Source organism: Megalobrama amblycephala, linkage group LG13, assembly GCF_018812025.1.
Source record: "Megalobrama amblycephala isolate DHTTF-2021 linkage group LG13, ASM1881202v1, whole genome shotgun sequence".
In the NCBI taxonomy this organism is placed as follows: Eukaryota; Metazoa; Chordata; class Actinopteri; order Cypriniformes; family Xenocyprididae; genus Megalobrama; species Megalobrama amblycephala.
Window position 1 is genome coordinate 40,670,918 of NC_063056.1, and position 22,114 is coordinate 40,693,031.

At 37.8% G+C, this 22,114-nt stretch overlaps 1 protein-coding gene across 1 annotated transcript in view; it reads left to right on the forward strand.

Moving 5' to 3' along the window:
* Positions 1–22,114, forward strand: part of csmd3a (CUB and Sushi multiple domains 3a) — a 343,356-nt gene that overhangs the window by 170,938 nt on the left and 150,304 nt on the right. Inside the window, 3 exon segments of the mRNA XM_048153480.1 lie at positions 256–443; positions 2,138–2,332; positions 14,252–14,368. Coding sequence (XP_048009437.1) covers positions 256–443; positions 2,138–2,332; positions 14,252–14,368 — 500 coding nt within the window.

Genomic DNA, 22,114 nt, shown 5'->3' on the forward strand with positions numbered 1-22,114 from the left:
CGGTATCGGCCAAAATTTTCATAGCATTCCTACTTGTGAGTTATATTCCTTCTCATATTGTCTTCTGAAGTCTCACTTTTCTGGAGCTTTTTCTTTATCGTCCTCTTTGTCTGCAATGATTTGCAATGACAAGTTGACAGAATTTCCATTAGTGGTTGAACTAATCCTTTTGGAGGAGTAAATTGGCTAGAAAAAAGTAAATCGATCTCTCTGTAAATTGTGTTTTGATCCTGTACTGTATGTGTTTTCTCTCAGTTTTAGCATCGAGCCCAACTATGACTTCTTGTACATCTACGACGGACCTCACAGCAACAGTCATCTGATCGGCACATTTCAAGACAGCAAGTTGCCGGAGAAGGTTGAAAGCAGCTCCAACATCATGCACATTGGCTTCCGCAGCGACGGATCCGTGAGCTACACCGGCTTCCATCTGGAATACAAAGGTAAGTGTTTCGGCCTGCTTGTTAAAGAGTGTTTTTGAACTGGATTTGTGCCCTAGAGCGATGCACTTATTGATTTTTATTGATTGGGACGACTTGAGGGCGAGTAAATGATGACAGAGTGTTCATCTTTAAGTGATCTATTCCTTTAACTCTTTCCCCGCCATTGATTGGTTTATCTGGCAATAGGTGTTTTCACTGTTATACAGTAGGGGGCGCTGTCACAGATCTTCTGAAATAGTACAGCATCTCTGGATCCAAAAACAAGTGAAGAAGATGATCTGCGTAAACCAGAAAGGAGCGGATAGAAGATAATGCGATCGTCAAACAGCATATAAATGAAATCTGCCTACTGTTAATGAATGAAATGTCGAACCGATGATGAGTGTTGATGGACTTGATCTACTCCATCTGTGTTTTATCATCGTTCTGAAGCCCATTCGGATGAAGTCTTTGACAAAAACATGATTTTTGATCTAAACATTCCAGGATTTTTCTCCATATAGTGGACTTCACTGGGGTTCAATGGGTTGAAGGTCCAAATGTCACTTTCAGTGCAGCTTCAAAGAGCTCTACATGATCCCAGACGAGGAATAAGGGGCTTGTCTAGCAAAACAATTGGTCATTTTCTAAAAAATAATAAAAATTGTATACTTTTTAACCACAAATGCTCGTCTTGCACTGCTCTGCGATGTGCCACACATTACGTAATCATGTTGGAAAGGTCACGCGTGACATAGGCGAAATATTCTCCTCCAACTTCAAAATCATCCGATATTGTTGTTTTACCTTTTTTTCGTAAAGGCCGTTTGACTTAGTCTTTGCATGTTTGCTTTGTAAACACTGGATCGGTACGTCAACATGACCTTTCCAACATGATTACGTCACGCGTGGAGCATCACAGAGCAGTGCAAGATGAGCATTTGTGGTTAAAAAGTATATAATGTTTATTTTTTTTAGAAAATGGCCGATGGTTTCTCTAGATAAGACTCTTATTCCTCGTCTGGGATCATGTAGAGCTCTTTGAAGCTGCACTGAAACTGACATTTGGACCTTCAACCCGTTGAACCCCAGTGAAGTCCACTATATGGAGAAAAATCCTGGAATGTTTTCCTCAAAAATTTTCATTTCTTTTCCACTGAAGAAAGAAAGACATGAACATCTTGGATGACGATGGAAGAGAGTAAATTATCAGTAAATGTTAATTCTGAAGTGAACTAATCCTTTAAAAATAAAAAGCTAGTGGGGAAAGAGTTAAAGTCGGCATGAAAGGGAAGATGCGATCATCTTTTCTTCTACAAAGGGCGGGGCTTGATTTTGTCTGTGGGGAATTGATTGGATGTTTGTGGTTTGCTATTGGTGGATCTCATGTGAGTGACAGGTTGCCCCGCCCTCTTCATCAGAGAAGAGTAGAGATGTCGCTGCAAGAGGGAGGGAAAGATTCAAGATTACGAGACACATGAATTTAAATGCATTAAATAAATAATTTATTTATTATAAAAACTGTAATATTCCATAAAAAAAAATAAGAATTGTTCATTTTGATTTCATGGGGACTTATGATATACTATTTCAAGATGCTCGACCGCGAACTGGAAAGTTTTAAAGGTTGCCGCTTGGCATTTCATCCCTTCAGATCTTTTCATCTTCTACAGCTTTATCATACGCCATATGTCTTGTGTTCCTCTCCCGTATAGCTAAACTGCGTGAGGCTTGTTTTGACCCGGGCAGCGTGATGAACGGCACACGGTTGGGTGGAGACTATAAGCTGGGCTCCACTGTGACCTTCCACTGTGATCCAGGCTACCAGCTCCAGGGTTATTCCAGTCTCACCTGTGTCATGGGCGGCACCAACAGACCCGAGTGGAACAGAGCTCTGCCCAGCTGCCAAGGTACTTTCATGTTCCCATCTGTATCGTGCGGGAATATGAGGCGAACATCCCCTTATGACCCAAATACCTGCGTGACGCTCTATTTTTGGAGATACAGCGTCTGTTTGTGCACTTTATTCTTGTTTTACTAGTGAATGAAAGTCAAAACTACAAACTGCTTTTCTTTGAATCCAGATGAGCATGAGGGTGTTTGCATGGACACTGATAACTATTGAAAATAATCATTTGAAAAATACGCTTTAAGGGTTTGCATGCAAATCAATAAACTTGAAAACCACCTTCGTACTGTGTTAGACAGGCATTTATTGAATAAGCTGAGAGAAATCGAAGTGTTCTGGATGACCTTTCAGTAATAAACGAAGATCATTTAAGGCATTTATGTGACCTTACACGTTGGCTGATTACTAGGCATAATCAGGGTGAGATGTGCATGTGAACTCTCAGTGAGTATGTCAACATAATGTTGATAACTATCAAAAATCACCTCATTATAACAGTCTGTTTTATGGGTTTACATACAAATCAATAAACCCACAAGCATTTTCTCTGCTTCTGACGCTTAAGCTGCGAAATCTGAAATATTTATGATTGAGAAAATATGTAGGGTGGAGCTTGATTTTATCCATGAGGAATTGTTTGGAGGTCATGTTGAAAAGGAACAAAAGAAGGATTTGTGATGTCAGCCGAAATGCAAAGTTCGAGTTTTGATGAAAGAAATGGTAACATTTTATTTTAAAGGTGCCCTAGAATGCTTTTTCACAAGATGTAATATAAGTCTAAGGTGTCCCCTGAATGTGTCTGTGAAGTTTCAGCTCAAAATACCCCATAGATTTTTTATTATTCAATTTTTTAACTGCATATTATGGGGCATCATTAACTATGCGCCGATTCAGCGTGCGTCCCCTTTAAATCTCGTGCTCCCTGCCCTCCCGAGCTCTCGACTATAATACAGTGCATAAACAAAGTTCACACAGCTAATATAACCCTCAAAATGGATCTTTACAAAGTGTTCGTCATGCAGCATATCAGATCATGTAAGTGTATTATATATTTGGATGTTTACATTTGATTCTGAATGAGTTTGAGGCTATGCTCCATGGCTAAAGCTAACATTACACACTGTTGGAGAGATTTATAAAGAATGAAGTTGTGTTTATGAATTATACAGACTGCAAGTGTTTAAAAATGAAAATAGCGACGGCTCTTGTCTCCGTGAATATAGTAAGAAATGATGGTAACTTTAACCACATTTAACAGTACATTAGCAACATGCTAACGAAACATTTAGAAAGACAATTTACAAATATCACTAAAAATATCATGATATCATGGATAATGTCAGTTATTATTGCTCCATCTGCCATTTTTCGCTATTGTCCTTGCTTGCTTACCTGCATAAAGTCTGTTGATTCGCTGCTCCAGACGTTAATACTGGCTTGTCTAATGCCTTGAACATGGGCTGGTACGGTTTGAACAATGTAAGGCTGAACACTGTTACTGACAATCCTCATTTTGGCTGCGTGAGATTCTCCAGCTTTGTCGTTGTTGAGCTGTTAAAGCTCCGCCCTCTTCTGGAAAGGGGGCGGGGAGCAGCAGCTCATTTGCATTTAAAGGGACACACACAAAAATGTGTTTTTGCTCACACCCAAATAGGGGCAAATTTGACAAGCTATAATAAATGATCTGTGGGGGATTTTGAGCTGAAACTTCACGACACATTCTGTATTTTATATTACATCTTGTGAAAAGCTACATAATAGGTCCCCTTTAAGGTGTTTGAATTACATTCGCATGCACATTATTTGTAAGTCCAGTATTTGTAAGTGCATTGTTCCCGTCAGACAGAGAGAGCTCTTTGTATTCTTGTATGAGGAAACAAGTGGATGCTACAGAAATGAATCACGCAGAAGTTTGAATGCACAGATCTGGACTGAAGGCTTTTTCTATTGATTTCAGAGTTGTTGTTTTTTTTCATACATGCATGGGTGGCCTTGCTTCAGTATAACCCTCTTTGGCTAAGTTTGTGTTGGAAAAGCATTATGTGGAATGAGCCGTCAGTCCGCTGGAACAAAAGCAATGGTTTTTGATGACAGCGCAGTGGGTAACAACTCACAATGATTCAGTAATGCCTCATTGTTCTGCGTTATTTTGCAAATGATCTTCACAGAGCTGCTGGTGTGATGCACCGCTCTACACATCTCCTAGGAGAGAGAGAAAATGTTATGGAAAGACTTTATATTCAGCATATTTTGTGATGCCTTGGAGAGTTCGACTGAAGACGAAAGTTTTAGCCGTGTGACTAACCACTCGCATATTGAATGGATTCGGTTTCATCAATATGAACTCTATTAACTGTTTTAATGGTCTTACTGTGCATTATTCCTTTCAACTCTCAATTTTCACAATCTAATTGATTCACAATCATTTTTCTTCCTTATTAAATATCCTTTTTTCAAATACAAGTATTTCTAAATGAGAAAATATGATTGATTTTATCCATTAGGAATTGTTTGTTGTTCAGGTGATTGAAGGTTGAAAAAGGGAAGGAAGAAAGATTTGTGCCAAATATGTTTTGATGAAATATTATGAACAAAAGCTATTTTTATATAGTAAAATGTGCACTGATGAATCATGAGGACCAGGGATGTATAGAAGAAATTAAATCAGGTGCATTTTCATGTTGACTTTAAAATGTAAGACGTTGAATAAACTTGAACACACTGAACCCTTACGAAAAAGAGGTTTATTCAAGTGCTGTTAGTATACTTGATATAAACTAGTACACTTTCAGTCTACTTTTTGTGTAATTCTCAGAAATATACTTATGTACTTTTTGATCATCATTCTGATTCCCATCCAGATGTAGTCTTCGACAAAAATGTGATTTTTCTCAGCTTTTTTTCACGTTAAAATGTTGCTTTTTTATGAATATTACCCACATTCAAGTGTTGATAAAAAGGATGAAGGTATATTACAAGTATAAAAAATTAATACCTAAACAGGAACATAGTAGTATACTTAAAGTGCAAAAATAATATATACATAGTAAAATATAAGTATACTTGCAGTACAAAACTACTAAACTAGTACTACTTCAAAAGTGTGGTTTATTAACTAAAAAATGTGCTACAAGTATTTAACTAGTAAACTATTAGTATATCTGTAAGTTCACTGGTAGTATAGTTGCAGTACAAACAAAAAACTAGTTGTAAACTAGTCAAAGTTTACTACTGCTACACTTAAAGTCAGTGATGGGAATAACGGCGTTATAAATAAACGGCGTTACTAACGCCGTTACTTTTTTCAGTAACGAGTAATCAAACGAATTACTTTTTCTCCCGTTACAACGCCGTTACCGTTACTGACAAAAAAAAAATGCCGCGTTACTATAATTGAGCTCACTGAAGCGGTTTTCATCCGAGTAGGCTCTCTCTCAGCCATAGGACCTGCAAAGTTTTTTTCTCTGGTGTGTGCTGCGGTAAGTCATACACAAATATAATTTTAAACTGATAATAATGTACGATGCGCTGTGTGTGTGTCTGTCAGAGCATGCGCGCGAAGCGCGAGCTCAAACCAGAATACCCTTTTTGATGCTTGATCGAAAATATGTGAAATGAGTTTTTTTCTAGTCGACTAGTAGTTGTTCATTTAAGCTATTAGTTGACTAATCACATTTATATTAATTTAATTTCTTAAATACTGGAGAGAATAAACCATAATAAGGAGCGTTTACATAATATAGGCTATATAGCACTCAATGGCACGCATAATTGCCATAAAGAACCGGCAAAAGTAATGATTATGAGTGTGACAAAAACAGTAAGGAGACATTTTAATTGTTTATTAATAAAGTAATGTTTTCTGAATCAGTGTCGGCTGCAAAGATGAAGTTGACATTGTTGATTCTCATTGCTGATCATCTGCTCATATGGACGCGCCTAGAGAGACATTTCATTCGGATTAGGCTACATAATCAGAGTAGCCTCTTTCTTTTCATTTTTAATAACTTCATTTTCGTTAAAGTAGATATTTCAAACATTCTATAGATATATTTCTCATGTCTGCGAGGCAAGCAGCCTCTGAGTTTCGGTTCATTTAAGACGCGCTCCAGTTCACGCGCCAGTGATCGCGCCCGCGCCTCCATGTCATGATTTTATTGTCTGCTATATTTGCTTGTTATATATTAAATCAAAGCAATTGGTAGATGAAACATTGATTAAAATTAAGATACAATTTTTACAAAACGAAATTCACTTTAAAGAAAGGCTTTCTACAAAGCAAAACTTAATGAAGTGGTAAAAATCTTATCTGACCCACTCCATGTCTCCCGATATATTTGTGATATCTTATGATGCATCTTACTCATGCTGTTCACTAACTTTTCATAATCGAATAAATGGATTTAAAACATAACATAGGACTATTTAAACATAAATATGAAACTACGTTTTCTTTAATGGCTACCAACACAGTACAGAGAAATTTCATGTCGTGAGCAAGAGCGGATCATGAGTCAGGAGTCGCATCAAGAATAATTTATTCTTAGACTTATATGTAATATTGGGGGCATTCAATTTATTTGGCATATTTTTATTTTATTTTTTTTAAGTAATGCAATAGCTATTTTCCCTGGTAATTAGTTACTTTTATAATGATGTAACTCAGTTACTAACTCCGTTACTATTTGTGAGAAGTAACTAGTAACTATAACTAATTACTTTTTTAAAGCAATGTGACCAACACTGCTTAAAGTATACTTTTATACACTAAATGTGGGCCAAATTAGTCCCAAGTATTGAAACGGTACACTTACAAGTATACTTCTAGTACATCGATATTGGTATACTACGTAAAGTATACTTAAAAATATATTTGAACTTTACATAAGTATACTTAATAAAATGAACTTGAAGTATACTTATTTTTTGTAAGGGAATGTAAAACAAAAGGTGAAATTTCAAGGTAAAAGTGTATCGATTGGGTTTCGTAATTAATGATCTTTTGCAGGTAAAAGAATATCGTTTAAGGTTTTACTTTGTGTAACAGGAAATAATAATGTATTAAACCCAACACTGGTCAGATTACAGAAGTAAAACTAACCTTCAGTTGTGTCCTGACACTAGTTTTTCTGTTTTTACCCCTGAAGTGCGAGTCTCCGTCCATATCCGTCTCCTGCCAATTACCTCTCTCTGTCTGTGTTGTCATGTGGATGAGACTGAGCTCATAACACTCTTCATTCCTGCCATCACTTCTTAGGTGTCGTTTCAGGCTTGTGCTCTTCCACCTGCAAATCATTGATTAATAATGGATGTGTTTGTGCCGGGGTCTGGTGTATGGACTGTATCACCCTGTCACATGTGTGTACAAACCCACAAGGGCTTGACAGGATCTGACACCTCTAGTACAGTCTTCCCTCACCTCTTAAAGCAGCTGGATTATGAGCTGCAGCTTACCCGTGCCTCTGGAGACAACTGGAACATTGTGTGTGTGTGTGTGTGTGTGTGTGTGTGTGTGTGTGTGTGTGTGTGTGTGTGTGTGTGTGTGTGTGTGTGTGTGTGTGTGTGTGTGTGTGTGTGTGTGTGTGTGTGTGTGTGTGTGTCTGTGTCTGTGTGTGTGTGTGTGTGTGTGTGTGTGTGTGTGTGAAGAGTGTGAATTACTGGGGAGTTTGAGGGGCATGATCCTTCACAAAGGAAGTCAGAACAAAATATACTTTTGTTCTATATATATATATATATATATATATATATATATATATATATATATATATATATATATATATATATATATATATATGAAGAGCTCTTTTCCAAAATGCTATAAATCCATTTTAATAGTTTAAAATAGTTTAAATAATTTTTTTTTTTTTACCTAGACCTATACATTTTGTTAATATTCAATTTATCCTGTTAAAATGGTCTATTGGCTCAGTCTGAACATGTTAAACAATGATTGTTAAATGAAACAACAATTTTGTTGATTATAAATTCAAAGTTTATTTTTGTTTTGTTGTAAAATGCTACAAATCCATCCTTTTTTTTAGCCTTTTTATATAAAAACATCTAGAATCTCAGTATTGATCGGTTAGCTATATGTTTTAAACAGTTTACTGAACAGGTTGATCGCCTGATACGATGTCACACACACACACGAGGCGAGGCGAGGCGAGGCGAGGCGAGGCGAGGCACCCTTATATTCAAACGAACCTATCTCGGGAACTGAGCCGAGTTGGCGCTCCGGACTCCGGCCCCTAGGTGTAGGTCTCACTGGCTCATCCAGGCCATCAAAAGAGTTTAAAGCCTCATTTTGAAGACTGAGCAAAAACAAACTCCCTCGCTTCAAAGAACCGCCATGTTAGATTGCGTCGAACGCTCGCTGAATTCTGATTGGTCGAGAGGACATATCGCATTTAGGCTAAAAACAGGTTTGGCGCTTATAGCGGTTTGGAAAGAAACTGCATCTTGCGGTACATTTTAAACAAGGAAATATAGTGATTTGGCATGAAACATTGATGGAGCAGAGAATAGGTTCAGTAGACAGCAAAATGGCATGACAAACTCATTTTTTTAAAATTTGGCATTTATCGCATTTTGGAAAAGAGCTCTTCATATATATATATATATATATATATATATATATATATATATATATACACACACAGCAAAATCTCAAGAGTTAAATCAACTCTGCACAGAGTACATTTAGTCCCTCTCTAAATAGTGTTAAAGTAACAGTGAAGCAGAGTTAAAGTTAATGAGATAATTAAGCGATTAATTAAATGATCATTGGCCATTAATTATGAACACCTGCTGTTAACAAGCAGAATCACTGAAGGAAAAGAGAAACACAAGAACTATAGCTATCAGTTGTATTTCTTGTGTTAATTTCTGTATAAAATATATATATATATAAAGAGTTTGGTTCCAAAACGCGATAAACGCCATTTTCAAAAAATTGAGTTTCCGCCAAAATCAGTATTGTATCTGGTCGGTATTGAAAAGTCATTTATTAGTTTTGCGCAAAATGCGATATCCGTCGTGTTATTCTGTCATGTTTTCTCCCTTTCTTCCCAAAACGCGACAAACGCCAGTCTCCTTTTTCTGCAGAATGTGATATATCCGCTCTCAACCAATCACAGCGCACCATTCCACGCACTGTAAACATTAAAGGCTTTTTTAAAAGCCGTTTTTAATACCAATGTACGCAGAAAAAAGTGTGTTTATTTAACCGTGCGGTGGCGCCAGATACTCTTTAATCGGTAATGACAAATAATTCATAACATTAACAAGATGACCATTTTGGGAGCGACGGTTGAATGTATTTTTAGTAAAATGGCTGAATATAAGATAAATATTGGCAAAGTTTAGACTCTGTCATATATGTGAATCAACTTACTTTGTTGTGTATTTTCAAAATGAAAAATAACTTTTATATTGACGAATTAATTGCATTTTGAAAAAAAAAAAGTGTCATGGATTTATTGCATTTTGGGGAAAAAAATAATACGTTTTTATAATAAACTTTTTAAAATCAAAATGTAGATTTGAATTTTTAATGTTTTTATATCCAAAAGATGCTATCTGAAAGTTTGAAACAGAAAATATGGGTTTTCATCTTGCCACTTACTTGGTAAAGAAAACACCTTTTTACTCAAAATAATCAAAATGGAGTTATTGCGTTTTGGAACCAAACTCTTCATATATATGTATATATATATATATATATATATATATATATATATATATATATATATATATATATAGAGAGAGAGAGAGAGAGAGAGAGAGAGTTTGGTTCCAAATATATATATATATATATATATATATATATATATATATATATATATATAGTGTGCAAAAGTTTTCACCCTCATCTCTTAATGCATTGTGTTTCCTCCTTGATCATTTTTGCAGCTTTTCTTATGGTTCTGTATGAATCCCTTATTGTCCTCAATGTGATATATAGCCACTTTTGGAAAGAAAAATCACCAACCTTTGCCAGCCATCATGCTGTATGAGTTATATACGGCCTGCGTGCACTTCTTCCTTTGAGACACATTTATAGACTTGTGAAACTCCAGCGCTGTGCGATGTTTGAATTGACATGAAACATGGTAAACACTTTTCTTGTCAGCTGCAGAGATGAGCAATTATAACATGATTCACAAATGATGATGTTCTTTGACTCAGGAGTGAATGATTTAGCGCTCTGATGTATTGACTCTGTCACTGCGTCTTGTTTGCTAATCATCTGGAATTAATATTTCACCACAGAATATTGTGGGATCAGCAGTAATAAACCCACACAGAGACTTTGAATTTCACATCAAATAATGCAAACGGCGCAGCAGTTTTCCCACTTGCTCGAGTCAAAGGCTATAAATGTCACTGGAAAGAAAGATTTATATTTCATAGAGTCATGTGACTGGATGAGAGCTTCTGTCTGCTCCATTAGATCCTAATCACTTTTTATCCCACTTTTGCCACAATAATTTTTGCCCATCTCTCTTGCATTATGCTAAATTGTTTCACTTATTGTGGAGAAATAATTCAAGCAGCTCTCTAATCGGTGATGAGCGCTGTTCACAATGCCTGCTATAACTCAAGCGCTCCGCCGCTGATGTCATATCCTGACACGTTATATAGATTTACACCTTACTGTATGTTGCTTTTGTTAGACATGCTTCAGTTTAAGGTGCACTCGTATTCCCACTTTCCACAAAGTAAAAGTTTTACTTTATTTTATATACTTAATGTTTTTGACAAATCTGTTTTGAAAGAAATGAGGTTGGTTCGCTCTTACAGAGGGGGAAAAATAGTTTTGGCCTTGAGGCAAAATAAAAAATGTAGCTATTTCTTTATGCTACATGTTGTTAAACGACAGTGTCAGCAGCAAAGTATGTTTTTTATTAACTTTAACATTTCTTTACTAGGCAGTTTAAAAACAAAGTTTATTGCAAGAACTTTTATAAGGGTTTATAGTTTGTGATGTTCTTCAGCTGTAATGTAACGTCATACTGGACACTTGATCAGCATAAATCCATAAACACATCATGAACTAATGTCCTCCTGCAGTTTTTGTTCTGAAAAGATGGCAGGAGGACAAAATAAATAAATCAATGAATAATTTTTGAAAATGTACATTTAAACTACATAATTTTAATGTGGCAAAAAAATTATTTGTACAGAAATAAAATATTACATCAGTGATATTTTAGTATTATTTATATCCATCCATCCATCCATGCATTCATTGCATCTCTCCGCCCATCCATCCATCCATCCATCCATCCATCATCCAATCAATCAACCAACCCGCCATCCATCCATCCATCCATCCATCCATCCATGCATTCATTGCATCTCTCCACCCATCCATCCATCCGCCCATCCACCATCCCTCAATCCATCCATCCATCCCTCAATCCCTCAGTCCATCCATCCATCCATCCATCCATCCATCATCCAATCAACCAACCAACCAACCGACCCGCCATCCATCATCCATCCATCCATCCATCCATCCATCCATCCATCCATCCATCCATCCATCCATCCAACCATCCAATCAACCAACCAACCAACCGACCCGCCATCCATCCATCTATCCATCCATGCATTCATTGCATCTCTTTACCCATCCATCCATCCGCCCATCCGCCATCCCTCAATCCATCCATCCATCCATCCATCATCCAATCAACCAACCAACCAACCAACCAACCGACCCGCCATCCCATCCATCCATCCATCCATCCATCCGCCCATCCGCCATCCGCCATCCCTCCAATCCATCCATCCATCCATCCATCATCCAATCAACCAACCAACCAACCGACCCGCCATCCATCCATCCATCCATCCATCCATCCATCCATCCATCCATCCATCCATCCATCCATCCATCCATCATCCATACATCTATGCATTCATTGCATCTCTCCACCCATCCATCCATCCGCCCATCCATCATCCCTCAATCCATCCATCCACCCATCCCTCAATCCCTCAATCCATCCATCCATCCATCCATCCATCATCCAATCAACCAACCAACCAACCTGCCATCCATCCATCCATGCATTCATTGCATCTCTCCACCCATCCATCCATCCATCCACCCATCCATCTTCCCTCAATCCATCCATCCATCCATCCATCCATCCAACCAACCATCCATGCATTCATTGCATCTCTCCACCCATCCATCCATCCATCCGCCCATCCATCATCCCTCAATCCATCCATCCATCCAACCAACCATCCATCCATCCATCCATCCATCCATCCATCTGTCTATCTGTCCATCTTTCAGTCCATCTGTCCATCCATCCATTTATCCAACCAACCAACCAACCATCCATCCATCCAACCATCCATCCATCCATCCATCCATCCATCCATCCATCCATCCATCCATCCAACCATCCATCCATCCATCCATCCATCCATCCATCCATCCATCCAACCATCTGTCCTTCTGTACATCAGTCTGTAAGGACTACCCACCTGTCGGAATCCGACAGCCTGGGCGAAGGTGTAATGCGTGTATGTCTTTTCAGTGCCCCTGTGAAGTTCACTCAATTTTTAGAATTTAGTTTACATTTTACTTTAACTGACTCCAATTTCAAATGATTATTACTCTTAGATCATGTTTCTAGTTAAGGAATTAATCATTAGTCATGTATTAATTTAGATATTCTGGGTTATCCCGTACTTTCAATTATTTCAATTATCAATTTATTTATTTTTCAATTATTCGTTCATTACGGACCCAATGCCACTCAGAGATAATCGCCCCGGGTTTGCAGTAAACTCACACACACAATCTAGCCAGTCTGATCTTCGTCAGAGGGTGTGAAAAGTTAGCTAATACCTTTTAGTCGGTTGCCTACTGCTCACGTGTACAAAAAGTGTATTTAATTTAGCCACTTCCATACATCTTGCTAAATCAGTGATAGACAGAAATCAAAAGGTCTTCAGATGATGTGCCTACTGCTCCATTCATTCATGAGCCTTCAGTTTGTTCTATCCTGGACACAGATTTGCGGTAGAATCAGCCTCCAATAATCTACTGGTCATAATGATTTCAGGAGAGTCCAGAATAAATAATTCACCCGTCACTGGGGGTTCTGGATGCAGAATATCCCCTCTGACTGCTTTGCACTTTCCCTTGAATACCCAGACCAGAACAAAAAGATTGTAAATATTTACTGCACTGACTCCTGGTTTCGGGGAAGAGAAGAAGGTTATCAGATATCTTGGAGAGACACCACCCAAAAGGAGAACAGAATTCTCCTGTCGTTCTCATAATTCAAATGACTGCAGTGAAACTGAGACCATTTCACCAATTGCACTGAGACATTTAAAATGATACCAAACATGAAAGGGAAAAAACAATAGATACACAAGATACATCATTATAGAATATGCATTCTTGGAGAACTTTTAGTGACTTGAGTCAGGGGGAAAGGAAGGAAGGCAGTGTCCTATTTCTTTGAGATCTTCTCTCCAGAGGGTGCTTGATTTCAGCTTTTGTCTCAGCAGGAAAATCATGTCTTACAAGTCCATCCATCCATCCTTCCATCCGTCCGTCCAAAAGATCAATGAAAATAGCACCATGATTCCTTCAGTGCAGACTGTAAATCTTAAGGGAAATGGTTCTAGAGTAATGGTGGCTTGAATATCATAACATAACCAATGTGCATAAAATTTCATTTAAATGTAAAATGCATTAAAACATGAAAGAAAGAAAGAAAGAAAGAAAGAAAGAAAGAAAGAAAGAAAGAAAGAAAGAAAGAAAGAAAGAAAGCTAATCGACATGCTGAATTGGTCTGTAATGATTGAAATGATGTGACATAAAATGATGTTTCAGATATTAACATGCATTCATACTGAATTTAACCTTGTTTGTCTTCTCCAGCTCCATGTGGAAGCCGGTCGACAGGGTCAGAGGGCACCGTTCTGTCCCCAAACTACCCTCGCAACTACACCGAGGGCCAGACCTGCGTGTATGAGATCTCAGTGCCAGGAGAGTTCGGTAAGAAACAGAGCTTTCAACCTGACCACAGATGAATAGAAATGAACGTCAAGGTTTATTGATGAAAGACTAAAAGCTGCTATTGTACAGAACATTCATGTGCTGCTGAGAAACGAACCCTTTTAATGAGGAAAAAAACGGAAAATTGAGGGAGGGAAAAATGTCTGTCTTTTCATTTCTGAGAACTGCATTTCCTGTAATTGAATACGCACAGTAGTCGCAAATGAAATGCACATTTGTGTGTGTTTCTGCAACAATTCCAGAAATCTTTTAGTCTTCAAGGGTTTCTAAATTCAAAATCTCAGACTGTCTGTTTCGCCTAACATCAGGGGCATCACTGCGGCCCAGAAGGATCAGAAATTCTGTAATGGTTCGGGCTTTTAATCTCTTGGGTGAATGAGATCATGTTTGGAGCTTAGAGCCTCATATTTTATGCATGTACACACTGTATTTGTATAGTTTTGCTTGTAACAAGCAGCATCAACTGTGCACAGCAAGATACCGAGCCATCCAGGAACAAACAAAGGAAAATGCTTTAGTGACCTTATATGAACCATAGAAACTTCTACTCTTAAGAAGGGCTAGGACTACAGAGCTTTAACTGCGATTGTTTTTTTTTTGGTTCATTGCGTATACTGTAGCTCTGGGCCACCACAAAGGACAATTTATTGTACTTTGACCAGCCTGTGAAAGGTTCAGAACGGAAAACGAGATGAGACACAATTGAACAAGATGTTCAAGTGCAGCTTTTTGGTGTGACTCAAAAACTGCTGTAGCTTTAATAGAATCAGTGATGCAAACTTCACCAAATATGAGACTAAAGCTGTAAAGCAGCTCTGTCTCTAAAGAAGACAATAGCCATTATTCAGATCAGTTCAAGTTTTCTTCTCATCTGATAGGTGTCAGTGCAGTATGATTACTTTGTAACATGCACTATAAAAAATACTGTGTTAAAAACAACCGAAAGTTGGATTGAAAATGGACAAACCCAGCGATTGGGTTGTTTTAACCATTGGTTGTTGGGTTCATTTTAAGCAACATTACAGTAATTTTTAAGCAATAGTTGAGTTAAATAAAACTACCCAACATGTTGGGCAAACATTTAACCCAACCGCTGGGTTAAAACATTCAATTCGCTGGGTTAAAACAACCCAATCGCTGGGTTAAAACAACCAATTTGTTGGGTTAAAACATTCAATTCGCTGGGTTAAAACAACCCAATTTGCTGGGTTAAAGCAACTAACTCCCTGGGTTAAAACAACAAATTGGCTGGGTTAAAACAACCCAATCGCTGGGTTAAAACATTAAATTCGCTGGGTTAAAATAACCCAATTTGCTCGGTTAAAACAACCCAACCACTGAGTTAAAACAACCCAATTTGCTGGGTTAAAACAATCCAATTCACTGGGTTAAAACAACCCAACCGCTGAGTTAAAACAACCCAATTCACTGGGTTAAAACAACCAATTGCTGGGTTAAAACAACCCAATTCACTGGGTTAAAACAACCCAACCGCTGAGTTAAAACAACCCAATTCACTGGGTTAAAACAACCCAACAATCCAATTGCTGGGTTAAAACAACCCAATTCACTGGGTTAAAACAACCAACTCCCTAGGTTAAAACAACCCAACTGCTGGGTTAAAACAACCAACTCCCTAGGTTAAAACAACCCAACTGCTGGGTTAAAACAACAATAATTGCTGGGTTAAAACAACCCAAGTGCTACGTTAAAACAATTAACTCCCTGGGTTAAAACATTCAATTCGCTGGGTTAAAATAACCTAATTGCTGCGTTAAAACAACTAACTCCCTGAGTTAAAACAACCAATTCGCTGGGTTAAAACAACCCAATCGCTGGGTTAAAACATTCAATTCGCTGGGTTAAAACAACCCAATTTGCTGGGTAAAACAACCCAATTCACTGGGTTAAAACAACCCAACCACTGAGTTAAAACAACCCAATTTGCTGGGTTAAAACAACCCAATTCGCTGGGTTAAAACAACCCAACCACTGAGTTAAAACAACCCAATTTGCTGGGTTAAAACAACCCAATTCGCTGGGTTAAAACAACCCAATCGCTGGGTTAAAACATTCAATTCGCTGGGTTAAAACAATTTGCTGGGTTAAAACAACCCAATTCACTGGGTTAAAACAACCCAACCACTGAGTTAAAACAACCCAATTTGCTGGGTTAAAACAACCCAATTCGCTGGGTTAAAACAACCCAACCGCTGGGTTAAAACATTCTATTCGCTGGGTTAAAACAACCCAATCGCTGGGTTAAAACATTCAATTCGCTGGGTTAAAACAACCCAATTTGCTGGGTTAAAACAACCCAATTCACTGGGTTAAAACAACCCAACCACTGAGTTAAAACAACCCAATTTGCTGGGTTAAAACAACCCAATTCACTGGGTTAAAACAACCCAATTTGCTGGGTTAAAACAACCAATTCACTGGGTTAAAACAACCCAACCACTGAGTTAAAACAACCCAATTTGCTGGGTTAAAACAACCCAATTCACTGGGTTAAAACAACCCAACCACTGAGTTAAAACAACCCAATTTGCTGGGTTAAAACAACCCAATTCACTGGGTTAAAACAACCCAACAATCCAATTGCTGGGTTAAAACAACCCAATTCACTGGGTTAAAACAACCAACTCCCTAGGTTAAAACAACCCAACTGCTGGGTTAAAACAACAATAATTGCTGGGTTAAAACAACCCAAGTGCTACGTTAAACCAAATATGAGACTAAAGCTGTAAAGCAGCTCTAAAGAAGACAATAGCCATTATTCAGATCAGTTCAAGTTTTCTTCTCATCTGATTGTCAGTGCAGTATGATTACAACATGCACTATAAAAATACTGTGTTAAAAACAACCAAAGTTGGATTGAAAATGGACAAACCAGCTGGGTTGTTTTAAATTGGTTGTTGGGTTATTTTAACCTAAGTTTTTTAAGCAATGTTGAGTTAAATAAAACAACATGTTGGGCAAAACAACCCAACTCCTGAGTTAAAACAACCAATTCGCTGGGTTAAAACAACCCAACCGCTGGGTTAAAACATTCTATTCGCTGGGTTAAAACAACCCAATCGCTGGGTTAAAACATTCAATTCGCTGGGTTAAAACAACCCAATTTGCTGGGTTAAAACAACCCCTGGGTTAAAACAACCAATTCACTGGGTTAAAACAACCCAACCTGGGTTACTTAAATTCGCTGGGTTAAAATAACCCAATTTGTTAAAACAACCCAATTAAAACAACCCAATTTGCTGGGTTAAAACAACCCAATTCACTGGGTTAAAACAACCCAACCACTGAGTTAAAACAACCCAATTCACTGGGTTAAAACAATCAAATTGCTGGGTTAAAACAACCCAATTCACTGGGTTAAAACAACCCAATTTAAAACACTTCACTGGGTTAAAACAACCCAATTCTGGGTTACAACCCAATTCACTGGGTTAAAACAACCAACTCCCTGGGTTAAAACAACCCAACTGCTGGGTTAAAACAACCAATTCACTGGGTTAAAACAACCCAATTCACTGGGTTAAAACAACCCAACTGCTGAGTTAAAACAACCCAAAGTGTATATTTTTTAAATAACTTGTCTGTTTTTGATTGTTTAGCCCATAGCGGAGTTAGATGACACTCCTTCCTCCCCTTCATACTGTAATATTTGGTTCTAAACCACGTTATGATTCCATCATCAATGTACAAACCGCTGGGAATCTAGCGGCAGCTGTTTAACACTGTAACTTACTGAAACTTCAGATGCACAGAAAAACTTGTGTCAGTTTCCCACTAATGCATTGCAAGATATGCGCCGAATGTGAGCTGCCATTAGCAAAATATATGTAATGATATTCAGTTCACTTTTGAAGTACTTTCATACCAGTTTCAAACCTTACATGAACTGTCCAAGAAAACTGTGTGAAAGTGTTCCAAAGACACACATCCCAAAATTAATATGAGTAGCCCGTCTTTCATGTCTTTTATCAAACCCACTTCAGATTATGGAAGTTTATATTATTAAGTCTGTTCTAACTCTACTAAATGGTAAGAGTTTAGGGATGATGCTGTAGGGAGTCTCACTTGATTATGAAAGTGTTCTGATGATTTAACTGTCTGTAGAAAGAAAGACACCAAGCGTTGAAGGTCTTCTTAAAATATCACATCAAACAGGAATTGAAGTTCTCAACTCTTCAAACAACCTCTCAACTCAGAGTTTTAGAGTTTTCATCCTCAGATTTAAAACAGAACATGGTCAGAATAGTGACTTTCACTCCATGGTATTTTTAGTCTCTGACAGGGACAGTTCCTTGTATATTTCTGTACAAATATTTGATGCAAATAATTGGCTAATGACATTTCATTACATGTTTTGAACTATTTTTCTTTGCTTTAAATGGTTAATCCAAAGAAATGGTAAAAATTGTGACAATAAAGACATAATGTTACAAAACATTTTGGTAACGCTTTACTTAAAGCCTTTATAATTAATGCATTATAAAAGTATTGTCAACGTCATGTCAATTCCTGATGTCTATAAAGCTCATATTTGCACTTATTTTTTTCATTGACTATCATGTGTCCAATTATGGAAGTAACATTTTTTTTCATGTTGACTTTAATGACTAAAAAGGAAAATTAACCAAAATTTCAATTAAGGTTTTATTTTGGTAAAAATGCACCCTGTTGGAGATCAATAAGATGCCGGTTCACCAACCGAGGGATGTTTTTGCCTCTGAACAGAACTGTCAGAAGAATTTATTTCTCATTTAAGCTCATCAATTATACAGGACCTTTTGAACAGAATAATAAGGCAGTTCTCCGTTTCTTTGCCCAGCTTTTAACGTTTAATTATTCTGTCACAAATAATAAATCCGGACATTTTTTAAATAGCATCTGTCTTTTGAGAAGAAAACTGAATTATTCACAGCTGCCAAACAAGCGCCTTAGGCATGAGTTGTACATATTAGACTCCCGCGCACGTGTTTATAGAAAGTTGTCGACCAACCGTACATTGTGCATCTGGGCAGTACGGCAGAAAATCTGTTCTCGTTGTACCGGAGTCCCTCAGCATTTCCAGCGTATGAGAAATCTTGGCAGCATCGTGAGAGCTGCTGCATTAGGGACTCTATTAGATTTATGTAAACCGCAGAAGACAGCTTCGTGTTTCACGCAGGGCTCGGGTCTTTTTATGCCAATCACAATGACTTCGATGTATAGTTGCATTGCTCACGCTAATCCCAACTTGCTCCCTGTCAACATTCCCAATTCACACCCTCTTAAACTGGTGGCAGATGTTCCAGAGAGTGTGAGCACAAAAATCTCACCCCGAGGACATGTGGCTCTTCCCGGTACGGGGGTTGTGTGCACGGGTGTAAGGACGTGCCCGCGGGCCAGTGTCGCATCAAACACTGCCGAATGACTGCAGACACCCACGTGTGTAGCTGTGGATTCAACAAACACTTGTACACACAATCACCCATTTCCATCTCTGAGTGGAGACGTCTGCTGTACACGCTTGTTCCACATTTGCACTCTTCAACTCAAACCAAACTACAGGCTAATGCAATTAACATGAAAGCCAGTGTTGAAGAAGTGAGCTCTGAACGCATAATCGAGGGCATTTATTGTGCTTTTTTTGGTTTTAGCTAATATGGGTGATGCAATAAATACAAGAAAATATGGGGTTGCAATAAATGCTAGAACATATGGGGTTGAAAAAATATAGGGAATGCAATAAATGCTAGAAACTATGTGGATCAAAAAATAGGGGGATGCAATCAATACTGGAAAATATGGGGGTGCAAAAAATATGGGGGATGCAATAAATGCTGGAAAATATGGGGATGCAAAAAATATGGGGATTGCATTAAATGCAAGAAAATATGGGGTGCAAAAAAATGAGGAATGCATTAAATGCTAGAAAATATGGGGATGCAAAAAAAATGTGGATGATGCAGTAAATGCTAGAAAATATAGAGATGCAATAAATGCAGGAAAATATGGGGATCCAAAAAAATATGGGGAATGCAATAAATGCTATAAAATATGGGGGTTGCAGAAAATATTGGGGATGCAATAAGGGCTGGAAAATATGGGGATCAAAAAATATGGGGAATGCAATAAATGCAAAAAAATATGGGGAAGCAAAAAATATGGGGATGCAATAAAGGCTGGAAAATATGGGGATCAAAAAATATGGGGATGCAATCAATACTGAAAAATATGGGGGTGCAAAAAATATGGGGGATGCAATAAATGCTGGAAAATATGGGGATGCAAAAAATATGGGCATTGCATTAAATGCAAGAAAATATGGGGGTGCAAAAAATGAGGAATGCAATAAATTCTAGAAAATATGAGGGAGTGTCAGAAAAAATGAGGGATACAATAAATGCAAGAAAATATTATTTATTTATTTGTAATTTCTCAAAGTTTCTATTTTTCTACCAAAGTTAATGTGCTAACTAGCCGTCATTTAAAATATTTAACAGTGTTAAATTTCTCAGCACAGTCTAGTGTTCATTTTAATTTAGATTTTGTTTAATTTTACTCTGTTTAATTGGTATTTTATCATCATCATTATTATTATTATAGATTCTGTTTATTTAGTTTATATTTTATTTTGCATATTTTTAATGGTTTATCTGTTGTGATTTGTCTGGCTGACCAATCAGAGCAGACTGGGCTTTTTCGGAGAGGCTGCTTTAAAGAGACGTGAGCTCTTTAACAGAACTTTAAATCATGTAAATGTATTCTAGCAGACCCCAAAAATAAAATGAGCATAAATTGGGCATTTTAAAACGACACGGGCCAGTAGACAAGACGGGGGCAGAAGAGCATGTAAAGCATCTCCAGAGTTGTTTCTTTGTAAAACTTTTCCTTGATTGTCGCTGGAAAGCAAGGCGTCGGGGTGTGTGAACACTGCCTGCGGCTAGCCTGGTGGGCTGGTAGTGAGGAACATGCTGGGAAGAATCGTACTCAAGAGAGATGAGTCACCGAGTTTTAACTGCACCAATACGACTTTCAGCTCTGCCGCTTTGCTAGCACAAATGTTTGTCGTCGCTGTTGCTGTTACTGTCTGTTGCGCCGCCTTGAATAATTGACACAGAGTTTGTGTCAGAGCGGTGGGGGTTTATATCCATGTTGTCTGCGATCGTTTGAAGTTCTGTAGTGTGCTAGCATTGAGGCGTAGCATCGGGCCTCCCCGTGGATGGAGCAACAGGCCGTTTCATTTCTTCCCATCATTCTGTCGGCATTAAAGTCTAGTTAGTATCTAATCCACCTGCTGACTCTCTGTTGTTGAAGGAGCATATGGTGTGGACCTTATTTTTGACAAATTCTTATGTTTGTACTGGAAATAGTATAAAGTGATGGACTATTTTGCAGTAGTTAAAAGGTTCGTGACATGGATCTTTTTATTATTTTAATATGTCCCTTGAGGTTTACTTATGAATGAAATGAAGGTGTCTTTAAGGTGCGCCTCCTTTAAGGCTTGTCAGTAAATGCCCACTGTTATGATTGGCTAATGTCACTGCATAGGAAACAGTGTCATCGCCCACTCGCTAATGCACAGGAGTAAGTCTTTTGAAAACCTTATCCATATCAAACCGTCATTTACAGACAAAACACTATGAAATCATTTACTTTTGATTTGTGATGCAGCTGCTGTCAGTTCCAATACAGTTTCTGCTTCATCTGTCAGCAAAAGTTTCTTTGTGA